Source organism: Pleurodeles waltl, chromosome 2_1 (assembly GCF_031143425.1).
Source record: "Pleurodeles waltl isolate 20211129_DDA chromosome 2_1, aPleWal1.hap1.20221129, whole genome shotgun sequence".
NCBI lineage: Eukaryota > Metazoa > Chordata > Amphibia > Caudata > Salamandridae > Pleurodeles > Pleurodeles waltl.
In genome coordinates, this window is record NC_090438.1 from 406,320,538 (window position 1) to 406,344,187 (window position 23,650).

The window sequence follows — 23,650 nt, forward strand, 5'->3', positions numbered from 1 at the left end:
CGAAAATCAGCTTGTAGACCAACAGTTTGAGAAGCATTGATCTGGGAGATTGGAATGATTGGAAATGAATGTTTTGCCAGTTGTTGGTACGCAACAAACATCTGAAACTAAACCCCATGAAACTTGCCCGATTTGATTAAGGTAGCCTAGTGACCAGTTTTTTAGTGAATCTGGTAAGATGACCTACATAAGTGCCAGTGACCTATGCTTATATCTTCCAGGATGTCCAAGTAGGTGTTGCAATGCAAGCCTGCAAATTGAGCTACCAAAAGCAGCGCTGTTGTATGATTGCAGAACTTGTGTGTAAGGCATTTAACTCTTCGTGATCAGATTATGAGAAAAGTCTGGCCCAAGCCTTGTGATTCAAGTTACCATGAAGGGTTCATAGAGTGAAAACTATTGAAGCAGCCGTTAACTTCAAATTAGCAGAATTGGAAACATTTGTCCATAATTAACTTTGATTGCTGCCTCAGGGGCTACAGAATGTGTAACAACAGTGTTGCTCCTTTTCATGTTGGCAGGCCTCCTCTACTACAATTCAACAAGGGACTAGCATTTCTCGACATAAATATAACATCTCAACATAAACATTTTAATTTCATTTTGCTTAGAAAAATACCTCAACTGTACCTACAGCAGCATTTGGAATTTTTTTACAATTGGTTTCAAAGAATTTGCCGTACATGTTCTAAGGTCTATTAAGACTATGCTCCTTCCCTAACAGAAGTACTTATGTTATGACACCATAGATTTTGTTATTTGTCAACAAAATGGAAGCCACAATTTTGAACATTGGTTAAATAGGTCAGGTGAATAAACAGGAAGGACCATGCCAGATTACATGGAACACTGCACCATACCACACAATTTACAAGCATCTCTTAGACACGCCAGACTATGTCCGTGCTGTATATACTATCACAGCCCAGAATTAAAGACTTGGTAGTCCGGGTTCAAGTACAAAAAGTATCCCCAATGACTTTACTGCTAATATCTAGGCTCTGTCGTAGTGTCTCAGTATTTTAAAGCAAGTTATAGATATAATTCAATGATGCAGAGGTTTATATAACTTTCGAAAAAAAAACATTTTGATTTCTTCGTAGTTAAATCCCAATAAAGTATTCCTAAACAAACACACCAAATTCGTGTATTTGTTAGGTCATTTCGTTCAAAGTAGCTCATCAAAGGAGGGAAATACACTATAAAATGAATCACAGTGAAAGCGTCCATTCTCTATTACGCTAACAAATGAAAATGATTTGGAAATATAGAAAAAGGAATTCATTTGCTCAGAAAAAACGAATTGGTGTTTAGATATTGTGAAGCCTGTAAACTGACTAATATCTGCAGACTCAATTGTAAATGCGAAATGACTATTATTGCCATTTAAATATGGACCATTGAAACCTACTAGCAATGTACTTCAGGATACCAGATAATAGACAGGTTGAAAACAACAAATGTTGGAGATAATATATTACCTTTTCCTAATTGAATAAGCTAAAAAAAAAAGTACTCCGAAATAAGTGGCACATTTTTGATCTGGGTAAACGGAGGTTTGGCTTTTCACAGACCTCTGGAAGGGCTTGCTGCTCAGTTTAACGTATTATTCTTTCCCTTGTACTTTCCTTTCTATGTGTCTGCTATCAACCTATAATTTATAAAGTACACCCAGGCATTCTCATACCAGTCTGTTTACTTATCAATTTACTGCATGCTGTTTCGATGTACTACTATTGTGGATATTGACAGTTAAAAAAAGTCCATGCTAAGTGCGCCCCCCATTTTGGGGGTAGGACACAAGGACTGGCAGAAATATGGTGGCTTCTTTGGATCAGTCTATTAAAATACCTCCAAAATAGCCACGGCGTACAGGGAATGTGTGTTTCATCGAGACCTAAATTAAGAAAGTAACTGCTTGCTAGTGTCGGCAGAGGACGCTGCCTCACTGTTTTGCACTACCTACTGGGAGGAGCATTATGCAGCTGCTGCTTTAACTCAAGCTCCTGCCGATTATGAATATCCTCTATGTCACTGGTGCCTCGACTTTTCCACGGGGTATCTCGGACCACTCATGTGCCTTCAGTTTGGGCACCTAAATCATTTACAGTGCTCAATGTGGCACCTCAATGCATGGTGCTTGCTAGATGCCCAATGTACGAAGTTTCTGCGGTCTGAAATGCAAGACTACTTTGTCTGCAATAAGGGGATGGTTGATTCCCCCGGGATCTTGTGGGCAGCGGGCCAGGCCACCATTAGGGATAGGGATCAGGGTTTCCTTTAGGTTCAGAATTGGGAGTAGCTAGTCCAGATCACTGCACCTGAGGCATGCCTATTGGAGGTGGAGAGAAACTTCGGCACAACTCCTCTGCAATTTGGCCTCCCTGCACCAAGCCTTCTTGGAGGAGGCGCAGCAGTACGGTATGGCCTCAGTCCAATGAGTGTACAAATGGGGTGACATAAGTGCAAAATTGCTTTACTGGCCGGCCATTTGTGGTCTGACCTTCAGAATCATCCCCGAAATAGTAGACTCAACAGGTCTCTGCGGGCATACCACTCCTGAGATCGCAGCAGCATTCATAGCAAATTAATGACAATTCTATGCATGACAGCTGCCACCACCAACCAACAGTTTTCACCTGATCCTTAGCCACGTTGCCCTGCTGCGAATCTCCCCCACTCTCTGCTCCAATTTGGAGGAGCCACTGACATTGGATGAACTTGCATCTGCGGAAGCCACTATGAAATCCAGGAAAACTCACAGCCCTGATGGGTCCCCACTGGAGTACTACTGGAAATATGGTGACATGCTTAACCCCTTCCTACTGGAGATGTGCTCAGAGGCACTTACCAAGGGTTACATCCCATCGGGGATAGACACTGCTACAATAGCGGTTACCCCCTAAAGCTGGGCAACAGTCAGGGCAGTGCTCTTCATACCAATCAATCTCCTTAATTAATTTAGAACACAAGATATATACTAAGATCTTGGCCACCCAGCTGCTGATGGTCCTGCCAACCCTGACCCACCCAGACCAGTGTGGCTTTTTGTCTAACCGAAGTACTAGGCACTGTATACGGTGTGTCCAGATGGCCTTGGTCTGTGCTGTGGCACAGGGAAACTCACAGGCCTGTCTCCTAATTGATTTTGAGAAGGCCTTTGATTCGGTTAGCTGGTCCTTCCTGCTTGAGGTTCTCAAGAAAAAGGGGTTCAACCCCAAGTTTCAGTCCTATGTGAGGTTGTTATATGCCTCAAAAATGGTGCAGATGTGAATTAATGGAGTTCTTTCTGATGAGTTTCCAATAGGCAGGAGGACCCAGCAGGGCTGCCGTTACCCTGCTCCTATTTGCTTTTTGCTCCATTAACATGCCTCATTTGCATCGAGGCGCAGAAAAGAGGATGGTGGTGGGCTGATCAATTCAATGACAGAATCACGTTATATGCAGATGACATCCTCCTCTTTCTTGAACATCCACACCTATTGGGCCCCAAGCACTGGAAATTCTCTGCCTCTACTAAGTGGCTTCCAGTATGTCAGTTTATCAAAGTCCCCCCTTGTCCCAATCGATGGGGACCATTGTACGGTGGAATGAAAGGGGTGCATAACCATTCGGTGGCTTAGCTTTTGCTACTTGGACTTTCACATCTCTATGAACCCAGACCTGGTCTGGCACTTTAACCTGATGCCCCTCATCCATCACATGACGCTTGATTTCCAGAAGTGAGAACTTCTGCCGATTAGTATGTTGAGAACAGTAGCTTTGTTAAAGATCATGGTCCTCTCCCGGATCCTTTACACCCTCCAGCAGTTTCCATATGTAATTCCCAACAATTGGTTCCAGACCTTCAATACCTCTATTCACAACTTCTCATGGGTAAACTGCCATTCTTGCATATTGGTAGGTTGTGCCTGGCAAGAAAAGTATGATGGTGATCTCGGGTCCACTGACATATGGCTTTAATACTGGACATTGCAACTAGTGGTTACCAATGGCTGGGACGACGCTGCCTATCGAGGTTGCTCGCCTGGGCCTGGATGCTGTCATGGGGGCTGCTCATGACAATCCAATATCCTGATTTCTTCCTTGACTGATTGTGGTGGTACTTGACAAGTGGGGGGCTGCCCTGTGCTTTACAAAATGGGACAAGACACTTACTCATCTCATTCCCTTTTGGGAGCGACACTGGCTACATCACACTGTACAACTTGAGGGTTTCAGGAGGTGGGACAGCATTAGACTCTCTGCACTCAGGGACATTTGGGGTGGTGAACACCCCCGTTCCTTCCGAGACCTGCAACTACAGTTCACTCTATCGCGCTCCCAATTACACAAGCACCTTGCACTGCACCACACTCTATGCTGTCAACTGCAAGATTTCCCTGAATTTAGCCCACTTGAGGCCAAGCTATTCCTGGGCCAACTTGGGAACAAAGCGATTTCCTGCATCTATCGCACATTAGTCGTTTATGCCCCACAGAACTTTCCTTCCCTTAAGCAGAAGTTGAAGGAATGGGTGAGTCTCCTGGAGGACAGTAAACTGGTAAGACATGCATACAGCACCCAGAGAGATTGCCGTCTCCTACCGATTGTGTCTAACCCAATTGCATCCTACCTCACACCATGTACCATGATGAAATTGCCGGTTTAATCAGGCATGAGCATGTTCGCAGAAGAATAACAAGCTATAGGGGAAGTTGTGGACATACTTTTGACTTGGGCTACCCATGGGTTGAGGGTGGCCATCCCCCTTCATGAACAACCCTGTTGCAATTGTATGCAGTTTTTTTGTTGTGTAAATGATATGTTTGGAACCGTCTATATTCTGTGTTTTGTCTGTGAAAACATCAATAAAAATGTGTGATCAAAGAACAGGATTTTGAGGGGCAGCACTACAGCATGAGCTGTGTGTGGCACATAAGAAATAGCAGTCTGATTTTACCACAATAAAATATTTGCCTACTATTGACATATTTGTAATTACTTTATGTTATGTGGACAACCTTTAACAAACAATAATACAGAAGTTACAGCACAAACTCACAACCATGTCTTCAAAGATGGTTCTTTATTCCCAGTGTAAGCAAGCACTTCTCTTGGGAAAGGGACTATGTTCATACATGCAATTCACAATATGATGATGAACCCGCGCAAAGCCTGATGCACGGTCACATATTGTTATGCACACATACATTTGTTACGTGTAAAACTTGCATTTGGATTTGGAAGTGCAGCAGACCAGTCCGTGCTCTACATGCACAGAGGAATGTGCACAGAAGTGTGGCAGTTATTGCTTCTTTTTCCTTACAGGTGTCCTTCCTTAATGCGTGACTCTCTCAGGGAAGATGTGATGCTGGCAAGGGACATGCCAGCGCACCAGCACTTGAGTAAGTAATGAGCAGCTGATTCTCAACTCACAGGTTAATGAACATTACAGCAAAGAGCGAGCACCTGCTGGTTAACTTTTATTGGAGGGCTGGGTTCGAGAGGCAGCAAAGCACTTAGCACTTGCACCGCCAGCCTCGCCCTCCTCCTGCGTCAAGCAGCTTGAAAAGGAGATGCAATCGCACACCTGCAACGAGCAAAATGGTACTAGGAGATGAGTAATTGCATGTTAATGATTTCTTCCCCTTAGTTTTTGCAAAGCTTAGCATGCAGGGACACTTTTTTGCATGGCACGGATGAGAAACATGTTCACATGAACAGAGACAGGCATAAAGTAACAACATGCCCATCTGGTCGAATAATCAAGCTTGTCTAAATTTAGGAGGCCTAAACCCACATCATAATATGTACTTATTTTTAGTAGGTGCCACAAGTTTGTTTATGCATGGCAATCTGTATTTTAGACTTCTATTTACGCAATTACTTACTCCTGCCTTAGGTTTTGTAAATTTATTCAGATTTGTACAGCCAGCCTTACCTCGGGCATATAAGTATGAACAATAACAAGAATGCAAAAATGGGACGAGATTCATCAGACTTTCAAAGTAAAGCCCTGTGCATCACCCAATTCCATTCAAACTAATGAGTGTAAATGCTTGTGGCAATTCTCACTTATCACTTGAAACATATTTCTGCCCTTGGATACCAGAAGCAAATTAACAAAACAGGCTGGTGCTCTGCTCTGCCACTACTGCAATGCGCTAGTTTTAAATTGTTTGTCATTCAGCTCCAGTTTTCAGAACAGCAGAGAATACATGAAAACACCAACAGGAATCCACAGTTACTCGTAGGGAATTTTCAAGAGAAATATAAATACTTACCAAATAGCAGACTTTTTCTGAATATATTGGTGCTTATAACAAACTGTAGGTGGTCCGCTTCCTTATATATATGATCTAACTTTAGAATGCAGAGTACTGCAATAAAAGTATGTCGTACTGCCTGTCCATTCCATTGTAAGACACATGTAACCAGAGAATGACGTCAGAACTCCTCTGCACTCATTTTTACACACAAGTCCTGAGTTACCACCCCTCTAAAAAGCCTCAACCCAGAGGTGTTATCTGTGTCCTCTCGCTGATTAGAAAAAGGAAATCGTGCTTCATAGGAGCACCCTATGTTGGAGCACGTAGAGGTTCAGTTCCGTTAAAGAATAACAAAACAAAAAAAACTAACTCAGATACAAAGGAATATTGGAAATGCTGATATAGGAGGATAGTCAGAAAATAGGAGGATAGTCAGAAAATAGGGGGAATGAAGTAGTGAAAGGAGATGGAGGACATACAGAACTGCTGTAAAAGAAAACATTGAAAAATGTAAGAGACACCACTACAGAACAAGCATTTGTGAAGCCAATGTCTGGCATTTTGTTAGAGGAATTGTTTGGTAACAGCTGGGTGACTGTTGCTCCTACTGCACTAAAAAAAAATCCCATAATGAAGAAACATCTTGGGTTATAACAATCTGGGAGCTGGGAGTTGGTCCCTTTAATAAATAGACTACAGTAGTTGAATTAAGCAATATCATCGAATACGTGTATTATGAAAAAGATTCAGAAGATTATGTTTTCACTGCAAGTGGTGATTTCAAAGGGCATACGCAGAAAAATATTGCATAGTAAATACTTTTGCCAAAGGTGCTCCTGCAGAACATTCTGTCTGTGTTTTGTACTCCTTTTTGCAATTTCTTGTAGAATTCATTACAGGGATCAGTTTTAAGTTGGGGTCGGCAAAGAATTCTGCTCCACTGGCAGAGTTTGCAAAGTTTTCCTCACTCTGTGTAAAGTTCCAAAAAACTCAGCGACACGAAGCTGAGTTTTTTTCCCTAAGGTGGCTCACCAACGTTAAGTTGGAGAGCAAGAGAAATCACTAAGTTGGCGACTGTGAGCGATATTCCTGAACGCGGGCGGTTGCAGCAGGACACTACCACTAGCATTGAGAAAGCAGCAAATGACGTTGAGGAGGCTGCGGCTTGAGTAGAGCATCTACTCGAGTAGCACAAATAAAGTAGCACTCTCTGCACTCCATGTGATGCAGTTCACGCTGATTTTACAGCACGGGAGAAACTCCTGGCACTGAAAATCCGCATAAACAGTGCAACCTACCCAAACTCTGATACTCACAGAACTCCTCGGAGCACAGCAGAGTTTTTTTGGCACTTCAGGGAACTCTGCAAACTCCACTCAGGCCCAGATTTAAGCTACAGATGAATGCAGCTGGACCTAAATGGTTTTCCTTGGAACATAATGAAGATCAGATATGATATGGTTTGGCTACATGCTGAAGCTGATGACACTGCAGTAGTGGTTTCTTTTATTGAAAGTACCCTTTACAATCCACGTAAGCAGGTGTCTTTGAGACATATGCTTGAATTGTTTCTCGATTTATTCTTCTTTGCTTTGTATTATACTCCTAGGCTCTTGTTGGTTTTTGATGTTGGCAATGATGTTGGATACACTTGTGGTTACCAATCTCTTGCTGAGCAAAGATTAATACCATGTGTTAAGTAAGGACACTTCTGACATTCTTTGGGTTTTTGTCAGGGTGATGGTATCATAGTGTCCCCCCAGTCACCTGGTTTTAATTATTGGGCTATTTTCTGGTTACACATATGCTTGATGCAATCTTGCCCATGTGGTTTTGGTGGGTGATCATGGTACGCTTGTGGCGTACTCCAACGGAATTATTAGTATTGTTACTTTATTGCATGGTTATGTGATATTGTTGTTTTTTGTTAAGTACTCTTCTCCTTGCAGGACAGGCTTCATTGAGGTGTTTCTAACACAAGCTGCATCCAGAACCTTGTCCTGAGAATGGTCTCAAGTACTCATTAGACACCTGAAGACTGAAATGTTGACATATTGACCAATACCAATGTTACTGAATTGACTTTAAAACCTCTCTACAAGGAAAGACCTCTGAGAGGGTTGTGCAAAGATTGATAGTTCTGTTGGGTGCTTGCCCAATCTGTTGAAGGTCACTACCTGGACTATGTAAAATCTTGGTGATCTTTTTGATGGCAGGGAAGTGCTGATTTCCTCACCCTAAACATATATGGATTACTGTATAATAAATGCATACGTTTTTTCATGATAAAGTACAACGATTGTAATTTGTTTTGAAATGCATGATTCATGTAATTATATATTTTATTAATCTGTCAGTAGGGCTGGATATTATTTTTACCAAATACTTGAATTAAGATTTTCTCCTTTAGGAGTCGATATCTGTTTAGACATACATACTTAATTTCTTGAGGGACTATTGGGTTGCCCTATTTTGTAGAATGGATAGTTGTGGGTGGCATTTAAATTAAAAAGAAGCAGAACAAAGTAAAGGACCCTTAAGAGGAGATAGGGCATACATGATCTTAGTAGAATGGTTGGTGTTGGAGGGTGCTCTTAAGTTTAAGTATGTGTTTTATCATTTAAAAAAAAGATGAAAGGATTCTTGAAAAGGTTCATTCTCTTTTTTGTTTTACCTTTCTTCAGATTTTAAGTTTGTTGATGTTTTATTCATACCAGAGATACTCTATCCCATCAGTGAGAATCATTTTTTTCTCCTCCACTTTGCTATGCACCAGATAATTATTGAACTGATGAGTAGTGCTGATAATTCAAAAAACACTAATTGGCTACACTCAGAATGACTGAGGATCAATATGACAACTGTGCTGCTGCCAAATCGGTCGACACCAAAGTGAGCCTTAAATGATACTCTGATTCAGGGGGTCACTGTAGTAGGTGCTCTTACTAAACAAATGTGAGTGTATTCAAACACAGACAAGGCTTAACTCTCACTTGCCAAGAAGTAGAGCGGGAAAAAGGAGTTAGGCACTTGACTTCGCTCACAGTTTCAACGCAAAGGGTCCTTGAACACCCTAAGTGAATACTGCAAGACAGCCTTTCAGAACATGAATTCCTCTCGTATCTGTGTGTTGCAATCAGGTTAACTTGGAAGCATTCATATTCTGCACTCCCACTCTTTGCAAGAGAAATAATCCGGGACTGAGCGTATTCATCTTCTTTATGTTGTCCTTGAATGTGCTCCAAAACAACGTGTCGTCTTAATGTTTAATACCACTAAGCTACATTTCCAAAACTTTCGAAAGTGGATGTCTGCAGATTTCTAAGTAAGATATACCATGGCATCTGCAAGATGCTGTCCTGCGTGGACTGTTTATTTTACCTTTTCTCTTGTGTGTGTATAACGCCCCAATTTAAACCGAATGTAGACCCTCAATCACTGAGCGTTAGTAACCAAGTTTGGGTGCATCTGTAGGGTATGCCAGTATCCCGCATGATGCGTTAAACACGGACTAGCCATAAATTCCTCTCACTCGAGTGCCCATGAAACATAATTACACCCACAGGAGATGTAACTGAAAAAAAGAACACTATTCAATGTAAACGTTAGTCAAAATAGGTTTTACATTTAAAGGAATCGAATTTTGTTAACCGGCTTTCCCGGTTTCAAAACCAGCAAGCTGCTGTCCTGCCACAAATACGAAAGGCAGGCATCAGAGAGATTATTTCGGCAGACATTTTGTTTCAGAATAATTTACTAAGGTGCTATCATCGTGTCAATGGGGACATGCACAGCGCACAAAAAAAAATCAAATCCGAAAGATTAGCCTCGAGCTGTCGTGTGTGACGTCTTACAGGTTTATAGGAAGAAAAGTGTCATGTTTCAAATCCCCGAGCCGTCGTGAGATGTGTACTCATTCCTAATAAAGCGTTTATCCATCCTTGACGGCAAGCTAAAGTACATTACGAGGGAAATGCTTCCTGTGCACTCAGGGAGAATAAACTGTGTCAGGGACGTGATAAATCCAGCCCCAAAAAGCAGGAAGCAGAAGACGCTAAGCTCACAACTTGGGCCTGTCTCGGAATGCTCTTTCCCGTTACTTACAGATTTGGCAGTTGCAGAGATGTACTGGACAACCATTTCACGTTTTGTGGCCAAGTCCTTTTGCCTCAGCGGCGCCTTGCGTTCTTCACTCAGGTTCATGTCCTCCTATTCAGGCAACGATAAAAGAGAGAGTTCGGATTCGGGTTAATGTGCACAGTGGCATTTCAACAAATATACAACTAAATTAAAATATGTACAAACCGATAAGCAACAACAATAAACCGCATATAAGATGTAGTTCAACCGTTTGATACATGTTTGGTATTAAAACATAATGTAGCTGGTTGTATGTTTGCGGGACTGAGTGAACTTGCCTAGTTACAGTCACTGAGAATGTATATTTGTATTATGGAAGGCTTGTCAGTAGTCATGCTGTGAACTAAAGACCCAGAAGAGTTTAGATAATCATAAACAACCATCAAAAAGGTAAAATCAACTGGAGGTTTACTGTCTGTATGCAAAGGAGTACCCTCACTTGACCAAATTGAAAAATAAACAGTTTCTACCGGTGCATCCATACACAAAATATCTGCTACAACTGGAACATTAAAGAGAAACATGAACTGACAAAATTCAATTTCATGCATAAAATATTAACTTGGCCACATGGATAAAGGCTTCGTGAAAAATATAAACAATTCTCTTTTATGTATGAATTCAGTTACTTCGTTTATACTTTTTGCATGCAAGTATAATCAGAACATTTCCCATCAACAGAGATGCATCAATTATCCATCTGTTGTTATGATGAAATTGTTTATAATCAAGACAACATCAGTTCAGGTCTTCTTTTCCTAGTCTGACTCTTTTTGGTTGTTTCTCTTGTGTTAGAGATGTTTTTCCAAATGATGTTTATTCCCTCAAATCGTGCTGCTCACTAGTGTGATCAATGACAATTTCATTGGAGCTCCGCCTCTTACGACTTACCGCTGAGGAAACAGCGCTTTTAGAGGGCATAAGGAATATATATGTGTGGGTGGCCCCTGGGCCACCCAAAGATAAATTGGCTTGTCATTTTTTAAAATAGTAGAGTCCCTTATGGCCAACCCTCTTCCCAACTACAATTTCACAATGTTAAGAAAAAGCAATGTAAGAAGCTGACGAATGATCTGGTGAAGTGAGCTTTCAGGCAGGAGATGGCCCTGAGACGGCTCCTACTTTTCTAGTAGAGAATTACCATCTTCGCTCTACAAAAGGGACCAGGTTTTTGCCTTGTGATGTTGAAATTATAAAGTCCATCAGTTTCTTTGTCAAAGAGGTGCTACTGTTCTACTCACAGATGCTGACTAAGGCATAGACAACGTAACAGTGACATGTTAAGCAGCTATAAACGGAGAGCGACTATGAACTCCCCATCTATTACTCAGATTTTGACCCTCATTTGGGGTTGCACACTAATGATGGTGGCCACAAATTATCATTTGTAACACACATCATCTCTGTGTACCACGTTGAAGTACGAAGCTCACTTCCTGTAAAGCCTTAGCAGAGGCAGTCATGTAGACAAAACGGTTCTGAAGATGGTATCTGTAGCTCTGCTCTTACTATGTTTCTGAAGTGAAATCACTTAAAATTGGCCAGCACATGGGTTACACAAATATTCATCAGTATCACAATTCACGTATTCAATCTCATTTAAACACCTAATTATTTCTTATCTTTTATTCTAGAAAGAAAAGCTCTATAGAATTCACAAATACATTCAGAAGCGTTTCTGGATATGTGCACCTATGGCATGCTCCCATTAATACTCACATACACATCCATTTTGCGCATAGAAATGTAGAAGTGTGCAAATTAGAATTTAAAGTGCATTTGTACCATTAAAAAATATTTGCTCTCGCAAAAGAAAAATAGTTTTCCTCCTGAAGAAAGTTCTTCCCCAAAACGCTTATCACTCTCTGAAGCATTTCCTCTAATGTTTAGAGGTCTGGGGCCAGATGTACTTAGCTTTTTTTGTGCTCACAAACGGTCTGATCCCCAGAATTGGGCCTTTTGAGACTGCAAAAAAGCCTTTCTGTATTTGTGAACCCTATTTTGAGATTCGGTAACTGATCGCAAAATGGGTTTGCAATTCGGTATTAGGAAGGGGCATGTCAAGGGCGTCCCTTCCTAATAGTACTTCGCAGGGGTATGTAAGAATGTTTTGCGACCGAAATGCGGTCACAAAACATTTGCACCTTACCACAAACTTCAAGTTGGTGCTAACGCATTCGCAAATGGGAAGGGGTCTCCATTTGTGAATATGGGAGCAAACACCTTTTAAGAGCAGGCAGAAGACCACTGCCTACTCTTAAAAATTGAAAGGAAAACGTTCCATTTCTGTTTTAGAAACACATCCCATTTTCTTTTAAGGAAAATGGCTGCATTTGTTTTTTTATTGCTTTATTTAAAAGCAAACACAGACATGGTGGTCTGCTGTCCCCAGTTGGCTACCACCCATGTGCTTTTAGAGAATCCCAATGGGTCACAAACTGTGCCCTACTTCACGAATAGTGAGGTTGGTCAACGGCGATCCACTGGTAATCAATAATAGTGTAAAACACACTGTTGTACATAACTGTTTGCGATTTCCTAATAGCGAATTACAAAAATTCACTATTAGCAAATTGCAAGCCCAAAGATACGTGCATCTGACCACTGCTGCTTTCCACCTAAGATTGTATTTTATACATTTAATACATAATTGCATAAATACATTTCCAGCCTGACAACAAAAGCCTTCCTACCACTGACACACAAGGAAATCAAGGTTTGTAAGCACTCCCTTTTGTAGCTGTTCACCAACAACTACAATTTGCATAAAATGTACGTTATTAATTTAGAAAGGGTGTACTTTTAACAAAATTAACAAACACACCCTGGTCAGATCTCAAATTAGTTCTCAGTAAAATTGTGCTCAATCAAACATTGGTAGCAGTAGGCAATTTCCCAGAAAAATTAGTTAAGTTCTAGGAGTATCAACAACATTAAATTCAAGAAAACAACCCAATAAAAACACTGACTGACTGACTGAAGCATAGACTTCCATGTTACCAGTAATAAGCAAATGGTAACAAAGTCGGCAGGTTATCAAGGAGATGTACAAATTACAAGTAACACAAGACACCAACAGAGATGTCTGCTCTTTGTATATTTATTCTGGATAATAATCTATCTCTCAGTTGAATGCATTACATTTCAACAGAAGTGACAAACGTAAAAAATCAGTTGTTAGCAGGAGGCCTACCTGGAACCATGTTAAGCAATTCTCAAAACATTTCTGGAGTTTGCTATGGTAAATTTGTGCTCCAAAGCAGCAAGGTGCAGTATGGGAAAGGGCCTCTTTTTCTGTGGTCACTGCCATGTTTTTTGTGCACCAAAAGCAAACAAACCAAATGATGGACGGAATGTGGAACAAATCAAACATTCACCCCCAGTCACAGATCTGGGTTTAATCTATCAATTCTTTTGCTCGCCACAACACCCAAGTTTGGACCCAGCCATATGCAAATCAGTCTTGATCATGTTCCCCATGGGAACAGTCCAGCCTGAACTGCTGGGCCAGGTCCTCCTTGGACCTGAAACAAGCATCCTGGGACCGGTTTCAGGGTATCACCCTTCATGAGACAGGTTAGCTTGAATCCAGTGGCATAATGAGCCCGGGACCAACATCTTGGCATAGACTCCCGAGTTAGGGCGAGTAATGCAAAAGGAGCAGATGATGGACAGAATGCTGAACTGTGCCAAACATTCAGCCCCAGTCACAGATCTGGACATAAATCCATTGCTTGTATGTGCTCTGACATATGTCAAAATTGTCTTACTCCTAATTGGCATTTACTTTCCTATAAGTCCTCAGTATATGGTATCCAAATTATGTACAAGCATAGAGTGTGCATTGTATGTATTTCAAATAAATAAAAATATAAACACAAATAAGGGTACTTAGTCATATGTAACCACCCTTTGTGAGTACCTGGCATACATGAACAGACATTATGGTGTCTACCGTATTAATTAGTTGCACAGACTTGTCCTCTAGGGCAGCAATTAAGCATAGCATAAGACAGGTGTGGTGCAAATGACAATAGAGTAACACAGTGGAATTACACATTAGTCACCAAGAAATCTAGAATAACCCTGTGAACAGACAATTTCTGTGCAATACCCCGTATGGCATTCCCTATTCTGAGAAGTTTAATTTAAATATTTAGCACCTGCTGTGCGCAGATGGTACTTGTGTGCAGGGGCTTCTGTGTGGGTTGGAGTGGAGAGTGAGGGGAGTGATGGATATGGGAGTTCTGCCAGAGGACAGCATTGCATGAAACTTTCTAGGGTGGGCTAAAGGATTGGTGGCACCCTGTGCAACAGTTTATTGTGGCGCCCCCCACCTCAACCTCCTCCTCGGTTTAACTCACTACTACCAGGCAAATGTGCCCCTCATCGCTCCATCGCTCCCCTTTCACATACATTCATGTGTTTCAAAGCACTTGTAAAGGCTGGCTTTACTAATCCACTCAGCTACCCACATAAAATATAGGGACATATTTAAGAGCCCCTAGCGCCATTCTAACGCCACATTAGTGTAATTTTTTATAAGCTAATGTGGCGTTAGAAGGCCAGAAACGCTGGGCCATATTTACAAAGTGGCGCAATGCATGCATTGAGCCACTTTGTATTCCTTTGCGCTACATTATGCCTGTGCCAGGCATAATCTATGCAAAGGGGGCATCAGCCACACAAAATGGTGCAAAGAAATCGGACAGATTTCCTTGCGTCATTTATTTCCGGCACTTTTAACGCCTGCTCAGAGCACGCATTAAAAGGAGGTTTCCATTGGTTACAATGGGCCTCTGGGTGCTTTGCAGGATTAGCGTCAACATTTTTATTGCTAATCCTGCCAAGCGCTGGACTAGCATAAAAAATTCTGATGCTAGTCCCCTAACTACTGCCGTGGTGTGCCATATTTTAAATATGATGCACACATGGTGGCGTGATAAAGGGCGCAAGAAAAGTGGCACAGCACTGTGTGCAGCACCACTTTTTTCAAATATGCCCCATTGGGCAGTGCTTAATTTGTAAATAAAAAGGTGGTGGTGCCCAAAGCCCCCCTCTTAAACATGTGGCTGCTGCAATTAAATGTGTGAACATAGAATACAGAGGTAGTCTAATCCTGAAGCCATGTCGGGCCTCTTCAATCCATTTACAGGCACTCCCTGCCCCTTCAGCTCACTCTTGCGTATTTCTGCTTTTTCCCATTGTGACGCTTTTTCGTTTTTCTCTTCCTCCCTCTTTCCCATATGTGTCTTTTTCTCACAGTAAATGCTTGAGGCAGAAAAATAAGCCCCGGCCCTCAACAATAACTGCCGGTGCTCCACACCTGAAACAACAAGCACAAATTAAGCACTGCCATAGGGGCATATTTAAGAGCCCCTCGTGCCATTCTAACGCCACATTAGTGTCATTTTTTTTACACTAATGTGGCGTTAGAAGGCCAAAAACGCTGTGCCATTTTACAAAGAGGCGCAATGCATGCATTGTGCCACTTTGTAACCCTTTGCGCTACATTATGCCTGTGCCAGGCATAATGTATGCAAAGGGGGCATTCCCCCCTTAGTGGGGGGGGCAAAATATTACGCAAATAAATTCATTAGATTTCTTTGCGTCATTTTTCCGGCACTTTTAACACCTGCTCAGAGCAGGCATTAAAAGGAGGCTTCCATTGGTTACAATGGGCCTCTGGGTGCTTTGCAAGATTTTTTTTAATAAAAAGATCCCCACCGGGAAAACTAATCCAGTCACAACTCACTCACACAGACAATGAATCTCTCTATTGATCAGCTTAAAATCAAAGGAATCAAAGGTAAGTATTTAATAAAATTCCGAACAAAATCCCAGACAATACAATAACAAAACAAACACATAAGTATTAAAACATCAATAACATAAAACCAACATCAAGTAAGATTCAATAAAAGGGAAACAAACAAAAGACATATACAATCGTCTATAAAATGCAACTGTCCCAATATTGATAGGAATCGGCCTATCGATAATTATCGGTACTCTTTATTCGATAAAAGCCTCCTTCTATGGGTCCAGTAAAGGTAAAGCGTTGACGCGTTTCGGTGGACATCCAGAACTTTTTCACCACCTTCTTCAGGACTAAATATTGTACTCCCCAAAATTGTTCATTCAGACCTCCAAGAAAGCCAGTACACAACATCCACACTGATACATATAGATACTTACCTTAACATCCACCGTCTTTATGGATTGTGTTTCATGGACTCCAAATGTATATAGATAAAATAGGTCAGAACCAAATATTAATCAACTGGTTCAGGCCTTAATTCTCAAAGTCGGCGTTCTTATTTTTATTTTTATTTCAACGCGTAACTTTTTTTACGCTAATCCTGCAAAGTGCCGGACTCTAGTCCCCTAGTTACCGCTATAGTGCACCGAATTTTCAAAATGACGCACACATGGTGGTGTTAGGGGAATTTGTAAGGGGTGCAAGAAAAGTTGCGATGCAATGTGTGCAGCACCACGTTTCGTAAATATGCCCCATAGTTCTGTTTTTTTTTTGCAGCAGGCATATTAACCCTCTATACTAATTTATGTGGAGTCAAAGCTGCCACTAGACAAAACTCCCATCTCTCTCTCTTGCAGGAACATTAATCACAAGAGGTATCTTGACATTTTACTTGTTTCTTGATGGCTAAACGCACAAGGAACTTTTCAGCAGGTGCCTTTAAATCGCAAGTTTCTGAAGTTATTGCTAAACACAGCACCCCCCTGAGGCCAGCGCCCGGTGCGGTCGCACCGCCCAAAAACCGGCCCTGCATAAAACCCACTTGGCAGAGAAAACGTTTGGGCAGGTTAAGTTTCAAGTCTTGACTGCTGTTCCAACCGAAGCCTCAAGCTATTTTTCCAGCCAGAATTTCTGCCCTGTAAAATCGGATCTGGTGGGCAGAACAGAAGTGTACCATACATATTGCATAATTTATACATCTAATTCCCACCATTTTCAAATGACACCTGGCAATAAACAGATTAATGTTGTGACACTCAGGAATTAGTCAACCACGGAGGATTAATCGGACATTAAAATGATTCCTCTTCAGAGAGTTGTCCCGGCACATATAAACATGCTATTTCCGTGACCTCTGTAGCCAGCAAGCATTGTTCACTGCTGTGATCCTTCAAATCTACAGATGAATGATGACTGGAAGCAGACTCTGTGCACTCCAGTAATATCAGATTTCATTTTAGACATGAAATTGAAGAAACATTGGTTATCAGCTGGAGAAACACAGGACTTTCACAATGAGTCACAAAACGCATCTCTCATCTATTCAAAAAGCTGCGAGATAACTTACCCGGAGTTTTTAAAAAAAAACTGTCAATTTCAAACCAATTTTGGTATGTGTAAAATGTTTTCTAGTCACCAGTGTCCTAGGATCATCAGATTTAAATTATGATGTACACAACTGAGAACAATATTTCTTGTGCAGCCTGAAGAAACTGCATTCATTTCTGGGCTGCAGTCATATCTCAGTGCTTATTTGGCTTTGCTGGTGATGACTGGCTATCTGAAATTGTCTTCCTGGGGGCATTAAACAGACTGAAGAACAGATTAGCTCGAGCATCTCAGTCTGTGATCAGGTTTCCTTTGGTATACAAGAATTACCTAGGATTATCAATGCTTTAGTATTCGGTGCTGCATTGTGGGGCTCTCTAATGGTTAGAACACTGTTCTCCTGTGACATTTCCAGGCGTAATGAATAATCTGACCGATTTAAATGAGATCTTTTAACCCACTGAGTGTGGCTGTTAGCTTCTCACTGTATCTGTGACCTGAAATTAAGAATGTTAAATGCTGGAGTTAACATACAGATTTCAGTTTCATTAATACAATGTTGTGGAAACAGGTGTAAGAAATGTGATTATTATTTGGAATGGGCGGAAGTCCACCTAAAGGACTAATCATAACTCTTATCAGAATGAACCCTAAAATGACTAAATTACCTGAGCTCAAACCCCTGGGAGCTATGGCACAGAGCATACATGCTTAATTTCGGGCACTGTATAAGATATTAATTCAGAAGAAAACAGTAATAAAGTCAAAACACAACACAATAAAAAGCCCAAATGAATTTAGAAAAAGAGAGTAACGTGCAACAATTAAAATGACACCAAAGTTGCAAAAATCCAGTAGGAGGAATGGGTGATATGAATTTATGAAGTTTTAAGTAAAAATAATACCAAGAACATAGAAAGCACCAATAATAGTCAATGGTCGTGGTAGGCTGGGCCAAGGTGCAGTTCCAGACTCACAGTGAGGAGCCTGGGTCAGACATACCAAAAGTTTGGTCCCGGTGAATGTTTGGAAGTTTACATTTTTAAAAAATGTTGAAGTTCCTGTGGTCTGGAGAAAAAGTATTCAACAGTTTCCAAACATTACTCCTGGGACTCCTTAACCGCATGGTGCCATAAAGAAGCAATTCAATGTATGACGTCACAGTTAATTTCAAAATCTCACAATGAATCACAAAACCCCAGCTGACATCGAACAAATATTCCGAAATGCCTATTGTTGAAGATTGATGCAGGGCTGGACAAAGAGAATTGTTTTTTCTCTATACCATGGACGGCCCCTTCAAAACAAGTTTTTGAGGATCACTCGGAAACAAAACTACACATGGCCTGTAAGAATCAAATTACATAAAATGCTTTGGCAAGCACCACAACATGAAAAATACCTTGATTCTACAGCAAAGGTAGCAAAAAAGAAGGCTCTCTCCTACCCTTATTACTGCTCTCCTTATTTGTTATTGGAGCAGAGGCACTCAAGGTATGAAAAGGAAGTCTCCATGCCCGCTGCGATTCAACTCTTCAGGCCGCGCAGAAAAGAAAGTAACATTAGGTCTTCAAGAACTGACAAGGCCAGTAGGACTAGTATGAGGGCTGCATTAGTTCTTTACATCAATATGTGCTTTGTCACACAATCCCAAGAGAGCACCAGGGAAGATACCTCCCCCTCCTACCAAGATGGGTAACAAAACACCTAGGGCTCTCAATGAAGCCCTGGATACTTCCCCTTTCCTTTTTTCTGCCAAGCATTACCTGACTGCCTGTGATTTAGGGATGGCACTCATGCCGCTCTGCACATGTAAAAGAAAAATGTGTTAACTACTGCACATTTAAGCAAAGGGTGTATTGGTCATTTGCATGTGCTGTGAGTTAAATAGCACCATGATGTGCTCTATATGTTCAGCAATTTGCGATAGAGGTAACAGGGAATGCTCCTTAGCTGGAGAGGAAGGCAGGAAGTGGTGGTTCTTCACAATTTGTGCAGCTGAGCACCAGTGCTCTAACAAACAAGCTGTCACTGCCTTCGCTCGAGTATTTTTTTCTTTTACACTGGGGTTCTATCTCTCCCCTATAGACAACTACAGCTGCATCAGCATATAACCTTGTAGTAAATATTCTATTGTTACCTATACCTAGCACCGAACGCTAACCTTATTGTAGTACCTTTACACCTGCCTGTACCCCAATATCTATACACCTTACCTTTGCCACTGTGTCTATTATAAAGCAGTATCTCTGCCTTAATTTTTCCCAGGTACACCGACGTTTTCCTTTGCCCTAATACCACCACCTTTTCCCAATCCTATAGTACCTCTATCCCTACAAATACCCTAGTATTCTCTTCCTACCCTTACTTAGTGTCTTTAACCCTGCTTAGAATTACCACAGGACTTCTTCCCCTGTCTAGAACCTAGCAGATCTTCCTATTCCTATGCCACAGCACCCTTACCCTAGCTATACACTAGTCAACGTACCCCCGCCTAAACCTGTTTACCTCTAACCCCACATTTAACCTAGTATCTCTTCCTTATTCCTCCACCTTTCCTCCTAACCCGTTTCTCCTTTTTTTATCACACATCCTCATCTTGTTTTGTCAAATCTTCTAAAATGTTTTGAGGAATAGTGTTTTCATCATTTTGGAAATTCATCGAAATGAATGTTTACAAGCATAGAGTCACCCTGCTTTCCAAAAATAATGCAACTCTACAAGATTATTATGGGTGCTACTGAAAATAGCAACATTTTTAACAGCGATGTGCAGCGCACAGAAAGCCTAAGCTCAGAAATGACCACTAATGCACTAATAATCCATGAACACCCCATTACCACACAGAGAATGACCTGGGGTGGGAACAGAGCACATTATGGAAGACGAAAGAAGACAGGCACCGAGGTCAAGGAAAAGTGTTCAATTCAGTCCTGGCTGCCAGAACCCCATTCAGAAGGCCATGAGACTAGCATGAATTACTGGGCCCAACCGTGGTGGTTGAGGCCTTCTACTCCTGATGTCCTAGGGCCCACCCTTCTGTGAATCCTGCTCAACCGGGCCAGCCATCCCATTCTGCACCTGACTGTTAGTGTGTAGTGTAGGACAAGCAGTCAGGTGGAAGTGCAGATATAGATCAGTAACCAAGACTCATAACTCAACATGCAAGCAGCACAAACAATAAATCAATGTCCAGCCAAATACTTGTTTTTATGTAAAAAGAAGTATTTTAATTCTAACTGTACACATGCAAAGGTAAGCGACATTCAAAAGCATTAACACAATCTCAGTTGAGGTCAGGGCTCCAGCAGTTGTAAGGCCACTCCCTCTCTTCCCTCCTCTAGTGCAATGGGTTAAATGTTATTCCCCATTCACCGATGACCGCATTCAGGGAATGTGAACTAGTAGGCCGTACTCAAGTGTTCTTACCTTGGACTCTGTAAGTTCAGTCACTACAGCCTCTGGGGTTGCAGCACCAATGGCGTTATGTCCTCCACTGCCCAAAAGGCCCAGTACTGGGCTTTCCTGCTCCAGAGGTATGGAACCCTTTGGCGGTGCAATGCAGTCTTGCTCCGGATTGGCAAAGAAGGCTGCTCACGGTCACATGCGGCAACACCCGGCAGGCACAGGCTCTCTCCCTTGAGCCACGCTGACAGCTGGTTAAGAAAATCAGAGTGACTCCTGCTCCGACGCTCGTGCAGTAAGTCACTTTTCCCTAAACATGGATGGGCGAGGTGCTCTCCATGCTCCAGGGCAAATGGCCCTGACTGTCAGAGTGACTCCTGCTCCGACACTCGTGCAGTAAGTCACTTTTCTGGCACCATCACAATGATCCTCGGGCCTCCTTTGGTGCAGTCCACAGAATGCGGGCTAGTCTTACCTGGGTCACAGCAGCAGTTTTGTGGTCTTGGATGACAGCACAGACCCCTGGCCTCAGCGTCTTTGGTGGCCCCTCCTGGCATATAGGGTTGCCAGTCTGGCACTCTGACCTGATGTGTGCATCCACGGTGGTCCATCCTGGCATATGGGTTGCTTAAGTAATTCGCCACATGGATGACGGCCTGATCAAGGCTGGAGCGGGTTTTTCAAACCACATTCTCTGATTCATTGTACTGCGGCCCCTCCTGGCATATGGTCTCGCTGAATCGGTATGGCACATGGGCAACAGCCCAATCAGTGCAGGAGTTGGTTTCTCCCACCATTCTCTTTAGCTCAGTCCACTGTGGCACCTCCTGGCATACGGGGTTGTTGATTCAGTCCCGCAAATGGTCTATGTCCACTGGTAGTGGAGCAGATTCCTCCCACCTCGAGTCCTCGCTTTAGGGCTCCCCTCTGGATCTCATTCCCTCCAATGCTCTCCTCTCCTTCACAAGGCCCACCAGCCTTGGTGAGCAGGCAGGTGCTGGTGTGGCAGGTTCCACAGCAGGTGGTCTTAGTTTCCTTGGGTGATGATACCTCACCCAGGAGGGAGACTAACAGATTTGGGCCCCTAGTCCTGGTCAAATGCAGAAGTCTTGCAGAGCTTCCTCTCCTCAAACAGCCTGTCCGGCTGCTCGGCAGGTGACTAAGATTTGGGTCTCAGATTCCCCTACTTATAGTCCTTTTCCAGATTTAAAATGTAATTTAATGTCTAGGTCTATGATGTTTTATGTTGGTGTTCAGCTTCTTTGAAATGGACATATTTTTCCTTTCTTCATTCTCCTGAAGGATGTCTGTCATAGCAGGGGGAATTTTGAAGCTGGTTAACCCAGACTTCACATCTGGATGTCAGCCATAGTGATATGGGCATCTTAAGGCCAATCGTGGGCCCTCAGTCCTCCTCTTTATGATCCCCTTATCACACCTAGCTCTTTCTTTCTGAGATGTGTCCAGGCCCCTTCCTTGTGATCTGTCACTGAATCAAAGAGCCCTTTGAATGCACCGAGAGCCTGGCTCTCCCATCCTCCAGGGTATGTTCCACCTAGCTTAGAGGAATGCAGCAATACACACCATGTCTGGGAGGACTCCTCTACTCCTCATGCTTCCACCAGGCAGGTCTAAGCTTCATAGGGTGGATCCTATGCTCCTTGATGTAATGTACCAGTGCAGGCACTTCTGCATTCAGTGTATATCCATAGCAGGCACTTCTGCACTTAGTGTACATCCACAGCACACTCACTGACTAGTACTATCATCCTTGTGTATGATGCCACCACCGGCATACCCACATGCAGCAAATACATTTAGTCTGCACGCACTGTTCAGTACTGCAGTCTCTCAGTACTGAACCAAAATGTTATTTAAAAAAATGTATACTGCCAGCACACAAACATTTACCATGTGCGTACTGTACCATATTTCACCCTTTGTCTAGTGTATTTCTTGCCAGCACACAAGCGCTCAGCACATGTTTCCATCATGCACGTATTTCCACATCAACCTGATGTAGGCCAGGGGTGAGTTAAGAACACAGCAGCAGAACGTTTAAGAAGGTGAGTGACCCTGGAGGCCTCACTCCAGTGACACAGGGTAAAATGGACCTGTTTACAACTACTGATCACTACACACTATGTGGCCACCACTGTGTTTGTGCTGCTTAGCTGCTAGTGAAGGCGGTAGCCTTCTACCACTATGAGGGTACCACTTTGGATGCCCCTCCCAGTCCAACAGGACCACAATCCGTGAGACCTATGTCATCGCGCCCACACATGATTTGTGTTCTCCTATGACAATAAAGTCACCATTAGTGATCCAGAAAACAGTACAATGGGGGCACTCAGGGAAGGGATATATGTCTTTTACCATTCAGATGACTTTTCCATCCCAACCTGCAGCTACACTACGCATGTACCAAAAAAGCAAATTAAAATTGGAGAGGCGATCAACTGATTCCACCTCAGCTACATTCTTGCTTTGAATATCTGTGTTCTGTCAGATGGCATCTCCATTGGGCATAGATTGACTTGATCAT

The 23,650-nt window shown here is 42.4% G+C and overlaps 1 protein-coding gene across 2 annotated transcripts in view; it reads right to left on the bottom strand.

Annotated features, from left to right (window-relative positions):
- Nucleotides 1-23,650, bottom strand: part of DIAPH2 (diaphanous related formin 2) — a 3,364,504-nt gene that overhangs the window by 3,023,608 nt on the left and 317,246 nt on the right. For both annotated transcript variants that reach the window (XM_069213107.1, XM_069213115.1), the window contains one exon: nt 10,356-10,460. In XM_069213107.1, the coding sequence (XP_069069208.1) occupies nt 10,356-10,460 (105 nt within the window). The remainder of the gene's footprint in view (nt 1-10,355; nt 10,461-23,650) is intronic.